The sequence below is a fragment of the Myotis daubentonii genome, chromosome 19, assembly GCF_963259705.1.
Source record: "Myotis daubentonii chromosome 19, mMyoDau2.1, whole genome shotgun sequence".
In the NCBI taxonomy this organism is placed as follows: Eukaryota; Metazoa; Chordata; class Mammalia; order Chiroptera; family Vespertilionidae; genus Myotis; species Myotis daubentonii.
In genome coordinates this window covers 10,843,240-10,857,668 of record NC_081858.1, presented here as the reverse complement: position 1 = coordinate 10,857,668, position 14,429 = coordinate 10,843,240, and the positions used below count along the sequence as shown (strand labels likewise).

Sequence of the window (14,429 nt, the reverse complement as noted above, 5' to 3'; positions counted from 1 at the left end):
TGTTCCCTCTGCTAGCAGCCACCCTTCCCTGCCTCCTCTATAAATGACTTGCTTAAACTTTATTCAGTCAGAAAACAGATTTTTATGGAGCAGTTACTAAGTGCTGGGCACTGCTGAGGCGTGAAGGGATACTGTGTGCAATGTGACAGACACAATCCCCTCTGCAATCCCCACTTACCACATTTCAAGGGCTCAGTTGCCACAGGTGGCTACTGGCTACTGTCTTGGAGATACAGCATTTCCATCAGTGTAGAAAGTTGTGCAGTTTACAAAATGAAGGTTGTTTATTTTTTAGTACTGTCAGTATCTGGCTTATTACCCTATGGGCTTCCTTACTGTGTGGCCAAGACTGTGTGAATGACCTAATATATATGAGCCAGCTAGTGAAAAACCAGAAAAGAAAATTTATATTAGAGCATCCAGTGTCATCTCAAGCAGGCGGTAAGGATATGAGACTTAGCAGCAGTGTTCCCTCATTCACACAAATCAGTACTGCTGTTCCCTTGGAGATCTAAGGCTGAGATGTGCATTTCCTGGATTTTTTCAGATTCCCAATAGAGCCCACTTGGCACCATAGTGATGCCACAGGAACTGGTATGGTAATTCCCCTGAGCTCCCTAAACTCCAGCCATCTGTTAATGGGTTTCACTTATTGCATATTTTTCTTCCTACAGAATGGGAGGTACAAAATCATATCCCTTCCGGAACTATATTGAAGGCTTTAATCGCAGGTGGCGAAAATGGGCCCTGGCTGAAATTTATGAGAGGAGAAATAACGAAAGAGGATTTCTTACAAGAATTTAGGAGACTCTGCTCTGAAATTGTGAGTGATAAACATTTTTTGTTTGTTTGTTTGAAAATATATTTTTATTGACTTCAGAGAGGAAGGGAGAGGGAGAGATAGACAGACACATCAATGATGAGAGGGAATCATTGATCGACTGCCCCGTGCACACCCCCAACTGGGGATCGAGCCCACAATCCCGGCATGTGCCCTTCACCAGAATTGAGGGGACCCTTCAGTCTGCAGGCTGACACTCTATCCACTGAGCCAAACTGGCTAGAGCGATAAACATTCTTGAATTTCCATATTCTTTTTGTCTAGAGTAATGGATGTAACGTAACACTCGTCCATATTTATTAAACTGCAAATAAAGAAGTGAAAAATCTAATAATCCATTAGAAGTTTTTAAGCTATTTCTTCCACCCTTGGGTACTCAACTTTGACAACACATATGAATAAATAAAAATATTCTTTCACTGCCCCTCCATCAGCCATTATGCTGTCTGCCTAATGAGAAAGCTTATTTGAGGCAATAATAATACTAATAAGCCTTTTCTCTGTACTATGCATTTTCTAAGCTCTTTATATTAATTCATGTAACTTTTTTTTTTTTTTTAAATATGTTTTATTGATTTTTTACAGAGAGGAAGGGAGAGGGATAGAGAGTTAGAAACATCGATGAGAGAGAAACATCAATCAGCTGCCTCCTGCACACTCCCTACTGGGGATGTGCCCGCAACCAAGGTACATGCCCTTAACTGGAATCGAACCTGGGACCCTTCAGTCCGCAGGCGGACGCTCTATCCACTGAGCCAAACCGGTCAGGGCAACTTTTTTTTTTTTTTTTTTTTTTAAATATATTTTATTGATTTTTTACAGAGAGGAAGGGAGAGAGATAGAGAGTTAGAAACATCAATGAGAGAGAAACATTGATCAGCTGCCTCCTGCACATCTCCTACTGGGGATGTGCCCGCAACCCAGGTACATGCCCTTGACCGGAATCGAACCTGGGACCCCTCAGTCCGCAAGCCGACGCTCTATCCACTGAGCCAAACCGGTTTCGGCAATTCATGTAACTTTCACAATAAGCCTGCTAAAATATAATTTAAAATATAGTAAATAAAGTTCTGTGGATAGATGATAGAGATGGGTACATAATAATGAATGTACTTAATGACATTCAACTGTACACTTAACGTGGTTAAAATAGTAAATTTTATGTTATGTATATTTTATCAAAATTTTAAATATATATATATGTATATATATATATCTTAAAAACATTAAGCTAAGTGAAAAAAAAAAAACAGTCAAAAAAAAGACCACAGATTGTATGATTCCATTTATATGAAATGTCCAGAAACAGAAAGTAGATTAGTGATCTGCTCAGACTGGGCCTATTGGAGGTGTGGGAAGGAATGGGGAGTGACTATACTACTAATGGGTATGGGGTTTCTTTTTAAGGGGATGAAAACGTTCTAAAACTGATTGTGGTGATGGTTACATAACTTTGTGAATATATTTAAAACATTGAATTGTATGGCTTAAATGGGTGAGTTGTACGGTATGTGAGTTGTATTTCTTTAAAGCTGTTGTAAAATGTGAGTGTGTGTGTACAAAGAAAATAGCAGGTTTGCCTTTACAGATTTTAAAACATGATAAGAGTTTCAAAACCCACACAGATTGAATTAAAAAAAAATTTGATCAGAAACTGAAGTTCATAATGGTGAATTAAGACAATACAAAACCATTAAATGTCTTCTGGATCACTGAAAATTAAATTACATCAACTTATTACACTTTTAAAGTTTAATGTATCCTCTTACAGTATCCTGCTACTTTTTAAAATTGACAGCCCATGGTTGAAATAAAGAACTCCTTTAACTGGAATATTGATATAAATAGCTCCATACCCTAACCATTGTAACTCTAATTCGAAGTCACTTTTTATAACCTTATATTCAAAGCTCTGCACAAAGGCCGAGGGAGAAGATTCCTTTAGGCAGCAAGCCAAAGGCCCGGGCTCTTACAGCCAGCTAGCACAGGAAGCTGGGAATATTTCTTTTTCTCTGTTTGCGATAAGCTGACTTTTCTCTTAGTGATTGCTGCTTCGTCTTTCCCTTCCTCCTTTCCTAGTCAAATACCTCTGTGCCTGTGGACAACTTTTTCTCTCTGCTGACCAGTGAGCAAGTGGCGAAGCAGTTCCCAGTGATGACTGAGGCCATAACTCAAATTCGGGCAAAAGGCCTTCAGACTGCAGTCTTGAGCAATAATTTTTATCTTTCCAATGGCAAAAGCTTTTTGCCCCTGGACCGAAAACAGTTCGATGTGGTAAGTTTGAAGTGATACTAAACAGTAATCAAAACAGCCTGTCCTTGCTTCGGGATGCAACATTTAACGCTGCCCTTTCGCAGGTCTTGAGTGAATGGGTTTTTTATTCAGACACTTGACCAAGTCAGGTTTAGATATAACAGGTTGAAAAGAGGACTTGTATCACTGAGCTCTTAGCAAGGTCAAACATTTATGGGATTTGGAAACTGGTTGAGACCTCAGCTTTAGAGACTCCCTTACGTTCTGGATTTGAACCTCAGTCACCACATAACACACACTTCTGTCAGCCTCCTAATGGCCCCTTTGCCCTTTTCTTTTCAAAGACCAACCATGTTGCCCTCTCTTTCTATGGCATCAATCCTTAGACCAGCGCTGTTCAATAACGCTGAATGCTGTAATAGAAATGTCCAATACAGTCATATATGGCCATGAAGCGCTTGAAATGTGGCTAATGTCACCAAGGAATTGAATTGAATTTCCTTTAGTTAAGTGTGAAGAGTCACATATGGCTAGTGGCTATTGTAATAGATGGTGCTGGACTATCCCAAGTACCCTGAGAACATACTGAGCCAAAATACAGTTTTCTGCCCTAGCTAGTTTGGCTCAGTGTATAGAGTGTCGACCTGTGGAAGGGTCCCGGGTTTGATTCAGGTCAAGGGCACATGCCCAGGTTGCAGCTCAATCCCCAGCAGGGGCCGTGCAGAAGGCAGCCAATCAATGATTCTCTCTCATCATTGATGTTTCTGTCTCTCTCTCCCTCTTCCTTTCTCTCTGAAATCAATAAAAATATATTTTTAAAAACCTGTTTTTTGAATGAAGTTTAAGCAAGTCATCTATCAATATATATATATATATATATATATATATATATATATATCTCCCAGGATAATGATCTATTTTCTCTTAGGGAAATGGGGAATCCTTCACAGATGAAGATCCTTCTGATCTTCTAGCACAGAAGATCATATCTTTTAAAAAAAAAATATATATATATATGCATTTTTAAATTGATTTCAGAAAGTAAGGGAGAGGGAGAGAGATGGAAACATCAATGATGAGAGAGAATCATTGATTGGCTACCTCCTGCACGCCCCCTACTGGGGATTGAACCCTCAACCCAGGCATGTGCCCTTGACTGGAATTGAACCTGGGACCCTTCAGTCTGCAGGCTGATGCTCTATCCACTGAGCCAAACCGGTTAGGGCAAAACAGATATTTATTGAGCAGTTACTATGTGCCCTGGGGATAATGTAAGAGGGGACTTCCCAGAGGTGCTGGCTCACAGCCTGACAATGAGACGGCTTTTTCAGGGTTCTCCTCCCCCCTCTGGTTCCTGATCAGAGTCAGAATGGAAATTAGTCTGTCAGGATCCAAGGAAGGGAGTGTCTTTGCCACCAACAGGCTCTTTGGTGACAGTCAGCCCTCTGGTGGGGCTCAGTCATATAAACTGAGTCTGGGTCTTTTTTAACTTCTGAAATACAGACATTAAAGCCATGTTTCTTTTATAACAGTGAATAATGCCTTCTTTCTGAAAAAATGATGACTTTCCCTAAAACAGAAGTGTACCGCTTTTCTTCTGCTTGGTGTAGGCACAGTAGCTAACATTAGCAAAATGCTTTGTCATTTTGGAACTCATTCAAGTTAAGTTTCACAACAACCATAAGATAGATAAGATAGCCATTAGTATTCCCACTTGACTGATGATGAAACAGGCCACGTGGCTTCACCATGAGCACAAAGTCACTGTATCTGAACCAGAATTTTGGTTTCCTGAGTTTGCTCCCAGGTTTGCCCCCAGTATGTTCAAATCACTCAGCCTAAAAAAGCAACATCATTTTCTATCATAATCCCCTTAAGTTACTTATTATAACAAATCTCAACTGTTTCCTTTTGCACTTTTTTTTAGAAATATATTTTGATGGATTTTAGAGAGGAAGAGAGAGAGAGAGAAACATCCATGATGAGAGAGAATCATTGATCAGCTGCCTCCTGCACACCCCACACTGGGGATCAAGCCTGCCACCCAGGCATGTCCCCTGACCGGGAATCAAACTGAGACCTCCTGGTTCGTAGGTTAAAGCTCAACCACTGAGCCATCCCAGCTGGGCTCCTTCTGCACTTTAAAAAATATACTAGTATATCAGCATGCCTGAGGGAGCACCGCTTTTAGGGACATTTATTTCTCATCTCTGCCCCTCCCTCAGGTCGTGGAGTCCTGTGTGGAAGGTGTCTGTAAGCCAGACCACAGAATCTACAAGCTGTGCTTGGAGCGGCTGGGCCTACAGCCTTCGGAATCCATCTTTCTTGATGACCTTGGACAGAATGTCAAAGCAGCTGCCAGCCTTGGAATGCGCACCATTAAGGTAATGGCCACTGGTCTTTGAACTCCACTCTCCTCCAGGCCCTAGGGTGAGCATTTCCGTGCAGTCCTCTCACATGCATTGCTGTCGCTGCCTTTAGGGGGTTCCCCCGCGTCACCGTGGTCTTTTTTAATTAGGAAATCTGTGTGACTAGCTGCTTGTACTTTTAATGGAAGTAAGACAAACACACCAAGAGGCAGCTTGAGAAGGTTACACACGGAGGTGAAGGGCAGGCTGTAGGCATTCGGGATGGCAGCCAGGCTGTCCAATTGATGCTCTTCTGGGTGGGGAGCCAGCAGCACCAGCCACATGGACCACCCAGGTGACCCGTGAAGCGCGGGAGGCCACGTGGGAGGGTTCCTGGCCCAGCTTTCCACACTGGAGTTTTCCTTCTGACGCTGACGGGCTCACGGGACAGAGTGGGTGCTGTGGCACAAGGAGGGCTCACAGGATGTTATTCCCACCTGGCACGAGGCAGTGCCATGGACTCTGAACCGGGACTCTCCCCAGGAGGGAGGAATCTTACCGCCTTTAGGAGTGAAGGAGGAAGAGGAAACAGTCTACGGCTTCCTCATTAGCTGAATATCCTGATTTCAAAGGCCTTGATCAGAGAATGGAGTTCTTGGTATTTCCTCCTAAAAATTACCATCTTAGAGAACAGACAGGAAAACAGGCCAAGGCTGACAGGTCAAGGTGGCATGTTCAGTATTTCCTCTGACACCAGGTTAATGACCCAGAGGCTGCAGTGAAGGAATTAGAAACTCTTTTGGGCTTTACCTTGAGAACGGTTATTCCAAACACCCGTCCCGTGAGAAAGACAATGGAGATTCCAAAAGATTCCTTGGAGAAATACCTCAGAGACCTCCTGGGGACCCAAACCACAGGTATGTGCGTTTTTGTGTTTTGTAACTCTTCCCAAGCCTAGCCCTTCAGGCTGCTTTTCACTGTCAAACCCTGGTGTGGAATGCACCAGAGACAGAGGCAATACGGTGAGGAAGCTGCCCCCGGGCCGCCCAGGGGATCTGAGCTCCGCTCTCAGTGTTGCGCGGGGAAACGCATTCGCCTCCTCTTTTATGGATCCCGAAAGTCTACTTGCCTGCTCTTCCACTGACAGCGGATGTGGCAGCCGCGCCTGCAAACAGCTGTCAGGGAGGAGCGGAGCCTGGGGACTGTAGGTGGCCCAGGGGCGCTGGAATGTTTCTCATTTTTTTGAGATGACAGCCTGTTTGTAAAGAAAACTTCAAAGTTGCATAAACAGAAAATGTGACAGGTTGTCTCCATCTCCTCAAAGGTCCCACCCTCCTTCACCTTCCACCCTCAGAAAAACAGGTGCCTTGGGAGCTTTTGAAGACATTTCTACCTGGTGATAAAGTTTCGCCTCACCCCGTTGGTCCCTGAAAAAGGCTGTTTGTATGGAGTTCATGTTGTGACGTGCCCTAGTGATTGGCACAGTCTTAGTGCCTCCACAAAGCTGAGGGGCCCTTTACCTATCCAAGTCCCAGGCAGGCCTGACCCCACTTAGCTTCTGATGAGATCGGCGTGTTCAGGGTGGTATGGCTGCAGGCTGAGGGGCCCTTTCCAACCAACAGGGAACTCTGGCAAATGCCCATTTCCTGCTCTTCTGAGCAAGTGAAATGAATCTCCGTCCAGAGTTTAGTCTTCCTATGAAGCTGAGGGCTAAGTAGGATGTTTCTGTAAGAGAGACAAAGCATTCAGCCTGCTGGGCAGGGAGATCGCATCTCATGAAAGCAGCTTTGGCTCTGGCTGTGGGCCCTGCTTAGCTCCTTTCAGCTGTCGCACCCGTGTCAGGCGTGGTTGGGCTGAGCATGGGCTGAGGGACACACAAGGGCACTTTCCATCTTCCGGCTTCAAGCATTCCATTTAGCAAGTTGGGTTGCCATGACTGTGCTTGTGGTTGATAAACACAGCTAAACAGCTTTTCCTCACAGAGCAGGAGCTGGCAAGACGGACAAAATTGGACACTCTACAAAGGGAGGACATTACTGTGGCGTAAATCCAGTGGCCTAGCCACACTGCAGGGCCTGCGATTCTGGACCCGAGCCGGTGGGGCGTGGTGCCATTCCTTCAGTGCACCCCAAACTCTGCACTCATTAGACAGAAAGAACGTCTTTCCCCGTCTGCCCTTCAGAGCCGGTTTGAGTTTTCTTTGTTTTCAAACGTGCAGGCCCATTGGAACTCCTTCAGTTTGATCATGGGCAGTCAAATCCAACGTACTACATCAAGCTGGCTGGTCATCAGCTGGTTCTGAGGAAGAAACCCCCCGGGACCCTCCTTCCATCTGCCCACGCAGTGGAGCGGGAGCACAGGTAAATAGCCAGGGCCAGGCGCACTCCCCCGCTCCCCCTTCGCAGCTCAGCCCCCAGCTCACCCGTCAGCACGCCATCAAGTGCCTTGAGACATTTAAAACTACAAGTGTGACTCTCCAAGATTATTTCAAGTAAGAACAGTAACCTAATTTCATTTTTTTAAAAATATATCTTATTGATTTTTTTACAGAGAGGAAGGGAGAGGGATAGAGAGTCAGAAATATCGATGAGAGAGAAACATCGACTAGCTGCCTCCTGCACACCCCCTACTGGGGATGTGCCCGCTACCCAGGTACATGCCATTGCCCGGAATCAAACCTGGGACCCTTCAGTCCGCAGGCCGACGCTCTATCCACTGAGCCAAACCGGTTAGGGCTTTTTTGGAACTTTCAGATGAAAAAAGGCATTATTAAGAAACTCTTTAGTCTTACCCTTAGCCTCAAAGACTCTAAGACCTTTAGTCTTAAAATCAATATGTTAGTGAGGCTACAACCCAACAAACATGACCACGAGTTGACTGTTGTTGGAACTGAATGATGGGTACATGGGTTTGTTTTTATATGACTTTCTACTTATGTTTGATATTTTCCATAATAAAATGTTGAAAATAATAAAAGTATTATAACTCATCCCAAGTAAAATAGTTTGTTTTGAGACAGGAACATTTAAATGTAGTAGATTCACACAAAACTGGCTCTAAATCTCTGGCGAGTGAGTACTGAAGCAAGGAGTGGGCTCTGGGCTGGGGTTCCTCTTTCTCCCAGTCTCATACTGCTCTGCAGAAGGAAAGGTGCAGAGAGTAATACGGACAATGTGAGTGTAGTCTATTCAGCTTAATGCAGTTATTGACTGGTTGATGTAGGCCTGGAAGTTCACTATTTCTTTTTTGTGTTTCATCAGTTTTATGTTCTTCTTGCCTACTTTTGGGCCAATTGAAATGTTTTTAGAATTACATTTTAATTTCTGCACGGACTAATTTTTCAATGAGAAGATAATTGTAAGGAAGTCTCAGCAGTCCTTCCGCAGTGGTGCTCATTCTCCTTTGTCCTGGCAGGATCATGAGAGCCCTTGCGAGCGCTGGAGTACCCGTCCCCAAAGTTCTGGACCTCTGTGAAGATTCAAGGTGATGTTCCAATTGATTTATTTAATATATTTTTATTGATTTCAGAGAGGAAGGGAGAAGGAGATAGAAACATTAGTGGTGAAAGAGAATCATTGATCAGCTGCCTCCTGCATGCCCCCACTGGGGATCAAGCCCAAAAGCCAGGCATGTGCCCTGATTGGGAATTGAACCGTGACCTCCTGGTTCATAGATCAACACTCAACCACTGAGCCACACCATCCTAAACAGATTTATTTTTCCCGTTGTCTATTCAACCTACAAAAGAGAAAAGCCAGTACACTAACTCAGATTCTAGTTTGTTAGAGTAAGGACAAATAAATTTGGTAGAAAAGAAACTCTATAGTAACTCCCCCAGAAGGTCATAGATATTTAAGTTATCCTGAAAGATAAAGAAATGCCTGCTTTTGTGAGAATTGGTAGAAAACATCTTTTTTCTTTATCTTTTTCTTTTTAATCTTCACCTGAGGATATTTTTCCATTGATTTTTAGGGAGAGTGGAAGAGAGAGGGAAAAAGAGAGAAACATTGATGTGAGAGAAACACATCAATTGGTTGCCTCTGCATGAGCCCTGACCAGGGCCCGGGCCGTGGAGGAGCCTGCAACCAAGGTACATGTCCTTGACTGGAATCAAACCCGGGACCCTTTGGTCTGCAGGCTGATCCTCTAGCCACTGAGCCAAACCAGCTAGGGCAAAAACATCTTTTTTTTAACATTCTAAAAATATATATCCATCTAGCTTATATTGTTTGCTTTTGTTTGATTCTTTTATTGTAGCCTTTCTAAACTTTTTAAATTGCTTTGTAATGTTTTTGAGTCTGTCCTTTTTCCTAACTTTATAGCTATGAGAATTGTGAAACATACAGAAAGAATTGAAAGAAGAAATATTGTTTAAAAAAGAAATAATAGTATAATGAGCACCCATTTATACTTCATCTAGATTAAACCATTGTTAACATTTTGCCACATTTCCTTTCTTTTTTTTTTTAAATATATTTTATTGATTTTTTACAGAGAGAAGGGAGAGAGATAGAGAGCTAGAAACATCGATGAGAGAGAAACATCGATCAGCTGCCTCCTGCACATCCCCCACCGGGGAAGTGCCCGCAACCCAGGCACATGCCCCCGACCGGAATCGAACCCGGGACCCTTCAGTCCGCAGGCCGACGCTCCATCCACTGAGCCAAACCGGTTTCGGCATCCTTTCAATATATGTGTGTGTGTGTATGTGCATATATAGATATGTATGTGGATTATATATATAAATTAATTTTATATAAATAGTAACAATTGTATGTAAAATATTGGATATACCATAATATAATTAAATGTAATTACTTTATATGTAATTATTTAATAAATAAGTATATATTATGTGTATAAATTATTATTTTATTTATATAAATTATTTTTAGCTGAACCTTTGCAGTTGCAGGCAACATACATCTAAAAGTAAAGACATTTTCTTTTATAAACACAGCATTATTACACTTAAGATAATTAAATATAATTTAATAGTCTAACTCAGTGGTCGGCAAACTGAGGCTCGTGAGCCACATGCGGCTCTTTGGCCCCTTGAATGTGGGTCTTCCACAAAATACCACATGCGGGCGCGCATGTACAGTGCGATTGGAACTTTGTGGCCCATGCACTGAAGTCAGTATTTTGTGGAAGAGCCACACTCAAGGGGCCAAAGAGCCGCATGTGGCTCGCGAGCCGCAGTTTGCCGACCACTGGTCTAACTTAACTAGCTCATGTTCAAGTCAGGATAAAGTTATAATGGTAGAAGTTTCAAAACAACTTTTTAGAGTAGTAAACTGATTTATAAAAATGACTAAAAGATGACAATTCAGTGTGTCACCTTGATCCTATAGCAGTGATGGCAAACCTATGACACATGTGTCAGAGGTGACACGCGAACTCATTTTTTTGGTTGATTTTTTTTTTTGTTAAATGGCATTTAACTATATAAAATAAACATCAAAAATATAAATCTTTGTCTTACTATGGTTGCAAATATCAAAAAATTTCTATATGTGACACGGCATCAGAGTTAAGTTAGGGTTTTTCAAAATGCTGACACACTGAGCTCAGAAGGTTCGCCATCACTGTCCTATAGGGTGGTAGATGTGCCATTCATACCACTGGATAATAGTAAAAATAACAAGATGGAACATTTAAAAAAGGGCTTCTGTGTGAGTGGCACACGTAGAGCCCAATAAAAAGAAAAAAAGGGGGGGGGGGGAGAAGGGATGGTTATTGAACCCTCATTAGAACCAGACACATATGCCAGGCACTCCATACATACTTGCTCTTTTAATTCATAAAACTACTCCTTGAAGTTTTACATATTTAAAAACAAAAACAAAAGCTTAGAGGTTTAGTAAATCTCTCAGAATCACACTGCGAGAAAGGAGTAGAGATTCTATATGACCCCAAAGCCCCACCTCTCAACATGCTGCTTTCCTATGTCATTAACCTTAAACCCATTCCAGTGGCTTCTACATGCAGACCAAAGAGAAGAGAGGCATGCTGGCCCAGAAGTATGGGCAGGGTGTGGATTGGTTTGGGAGGGAGAATGTATGACCCCCCTGTGCTTATGTGCCAAGGAAAAAGGAAATGTCCAGTACGCTGGGTCGAATCCTTCCCCAGCGCTCAGCGTACACATGGGGTAGAAAGAGCGGTGCCATGACCAACAGCCTCCACCTGTGAGCCACTGAAGCACCCTGTCTGTGTTTCTCCCAGGGTCATTGGCACGCCCTTCTACCTGATGGAGTACTGCCCAGGCCTCATCTACAAAGACCCCTCTCTGCCAGGCTTGGAGCCCAGCCAGAGGCGGGCCATATACGCTGCCATGAACAGAGTCTTGTGCAAAATTCACAGTGTGGATTTCAAGGCTGTGGGCCTAGAAGACTACGGGAAACATGGTAAGCATGTGGCCGCCTGTCTTTCATGCTGAATGTTTCCTCACTGTTGCCTCTGCTTTCAGGATTTCCCTGGTGTCAGGGTGTTAATGCACCAAGCGGTTGCTAACAGTGAGGTGGGCTTACTCGCTTCCTACTTGGACATCCACTTTCATTTACTGGAGGGTTGCTTACCTAGACATCCTAGGATGAATCTCTTCATGGGCTACAGAATCTCTCTTCCCTGCAACTTTTATCTCCCTAGATCATTTAAATCTTTATTCCAATACTGGCAAACGGTAGTTATGTACCTTCACAACAGTACACTCATACAGAGGAAGCAAGGGAGGAAGACTCAGAGAGGTTAAATCAACTGGAGACCCTGACTGTGAGCCAAGTTCACTCCAGAATTCCTTTCAGTGTCCAGTCCCAGATATAACTTACAAGTTCGTCAACTGTTGTATGTCTTGGGTTTCTTAGCAAATCCTGATGTAGTTCTTACTGCATGCTAGGGAAAGCTTTGAGGGCTTTTCACATTTTATCCTCCCAACAACTCTATGAGGACCATCTCATCAACGAGGATACACGGAGGCACAGAGAACAGCAGAGCTGGGGTTCAGATCCAGGCAGTCAGGCCCCAATGTCCATGCTCTTAGCCAACCACTGTTTAGCCAAAAAGGGATTTCCTAAAGGCTATTAGGAAGCTCATAGGACCTCTGAGAGGGCCAGGGAGAGGCCACATGGCTGGGAACCATGCCCAAATCACATTGATGGAGCCAAGACAAAATAGCCGGTGGCTCTCACCTGGAACTATCCTGGGGGATATCCCCCCAGTCATAGAATGATGATGCTACAGGGCATTGCAAAGGGTTTCACGGCCCTGGGTAGTTTTTGAAACCTTTGGAGCTTGTTGGAATGGTACACCCTGCCCTAACCCTCTTTCTCTCAGGGGACTATATTCCACGCCAAGTGCAAACCTGGATTAAGCAGTATCGAGCCTCAGAGACCAGCACCATCCCAGCAATGGAGAGGCTCATCGAATGGCTGCCACTCCACCTTCCCAGGCAGGAGAAGATCACGGTGGTGCACGGGGACTTCCGGTAGATGCGATGAGGGGTTAATATTTAATGTGAAAAATGATGGGAAGGGCATCTTAAGGGGAAATGAAGCCGCTTGGCCCAATTGACAGTTGTGAATTATTCCCATTTCCTAGGATCACCCTGTGCATGGCCTTTCAGGCAGGTTTTCTCAGCCTTGGCTCTTCAGCTGTTTGGGGCCAGCTAATTCTTTATGCTGGGGGGGGGGGTCCTTCATGCTGGGGTGGTAGGGGCGCTGTTCTGTGCAGCTGCCGGGGTTATTGCCACACCTGGGTGTGAAGGTGCAGGCCTGTGCTCCGGTTATTCTACTGCATAACCCACTCCTCCAGCACTGGCTGTAAACCATGACAGCGGTTTTTCATTTGCAAATCTGCTGTCTGGGGCCGGAGAGCTCGTTTCAGCTGAGGTGGCTGGGAAGCTCGGGGCTGGACCCAGAAGGCTCACTCACATGCCTGCACTGGGGCGGAGGAGACGGAACAGCTAGACTCCGCGGGCCTCTGTCTCTCTGTGGTTTCTCACATGGGCCCTCCAGGATGGCATCTTCTAGGTAGCGGGGCTTCTTACCTGGAGGCTCACGTTCCAGAGGCGTGTGTTTGAGAGAGAGGCCGGGCAGGAGGTCGCCTGTTCCTTCAAAAGGCAAAGAATTAGAGTCTTTCTTTTGTGGAAGGAATGCCAAAGAATTTACAGACCTGCTTTAAAACCGTCACAGGGAGGGAGAAATTACCAGGTCCCAGAGAGGTTAGCTATGTAGAGAGGGCTCCCAGACCAGAGCCGTGGCCTGTGGGGGAGGAATACCGCCTGTCGGCCCCTTCCCATCTCCTGCTGGGGGCCCCATTGGCTGAGCCCAGCTGAGCCAGATGGCAAGGGAGCAGGTGGCTATAACCATAGCCCCTGCAGCTCAGGCTCCAGAGGCACCCAGGGGCCACAGGAGCAAATGCCCAGCACAGGGTGCACCCTTGGTGACCCGTCTTCTTAGTACTGTCTCTCCATTCCTTCTGTGGCTTATCCAGGCTGGACAACCTGCTGTTCCATCCAGAAAAGACCGAGGTGCTTGCTGTCTTTGACTGGGAACTTTCTACCTTAGGCGACCCCCTTTCGGACGTGGCCTACAGCTGCATGGCTCACTACCTGCCGCCCAGTTTTCCCATACTGCGAGGTAGGAGCTGCTTGTGGGGAGCGGGAGGGATTAAGCCAGCTCCGTTCCCAAAGCATTGGGCCCCACTCAGCAGGAGTAGCTGTGACTGGGCTAGTGCACGGAATTGAGGTCCAGGCGGTTTGGGTGGAAAATGCCTTTGGGATGCATTCTTGTCACAGTGGGGGGAAGTGGATGCAGAGAGACTATGAAGTGAGAAGGATATGCACATAGGCACTGCTTATGCTTCTATACAGCTAATTTCTTTTTTTTTTTTAATTTTTTTTTTAAAATATATTTTATTGATTTTTTACAGAGAGGAAGGGAGAGAGATAGAGAGTTAGAAACATCGATGAGAGAGAAACATCGATCAGC

General features: G+C 44.6%; 1 protein-coding gene across 3 annotated transcripts in view; it reads left to right on the top strand.

Moving 5' to 3' along the window:
* Window positions 1–14,429, top strand: part of ACAD10 (acyl-CoA dehydrogenase family member 10) — a 35,696-nt gene that overhangs the window by 7,047 nt on the left and 14,220 nt on the right. For all 3 annotated transcript variants that reach the window (XM_059676346.1, XM_059676348.1, XM_059676347.1), the window contains exons 3-11: window positions 675–823; window positions 2,921–3,115; window positions 5,320–5,478; window positions 6,200–6,359; window positions 7,661–7,802; window positions 8,857–8,925; window positions 11,668–11,849; window positions 12,775–12,925; window positions 13,933–14,078. In XM_059676346.1, coding sequence (XP_059532329.1) covers window positions 675–823; window positions 2,921–3,115; window positions 5,320–5,478; window positions 6,200–6,359; window positions 7,661–7,802; window positions 8,857–8,925; window positions 11,668–11,849; window positions 12,775–12,925; window positions 13,933–14,078 — 1,353 coding nt within the window. The remainder of the gene's footprint in view (window positions 1–674; window positions 824–2,920; window positions 3,116–5,319; window positions 5,479–6,199; window positions 6,360–7,660; window positions 7,803–8,856; window positions 8,926–11,667; window positions 11,850–12,774; window positions 12,926–13,932; window positions 14,079–14,429) is intronic.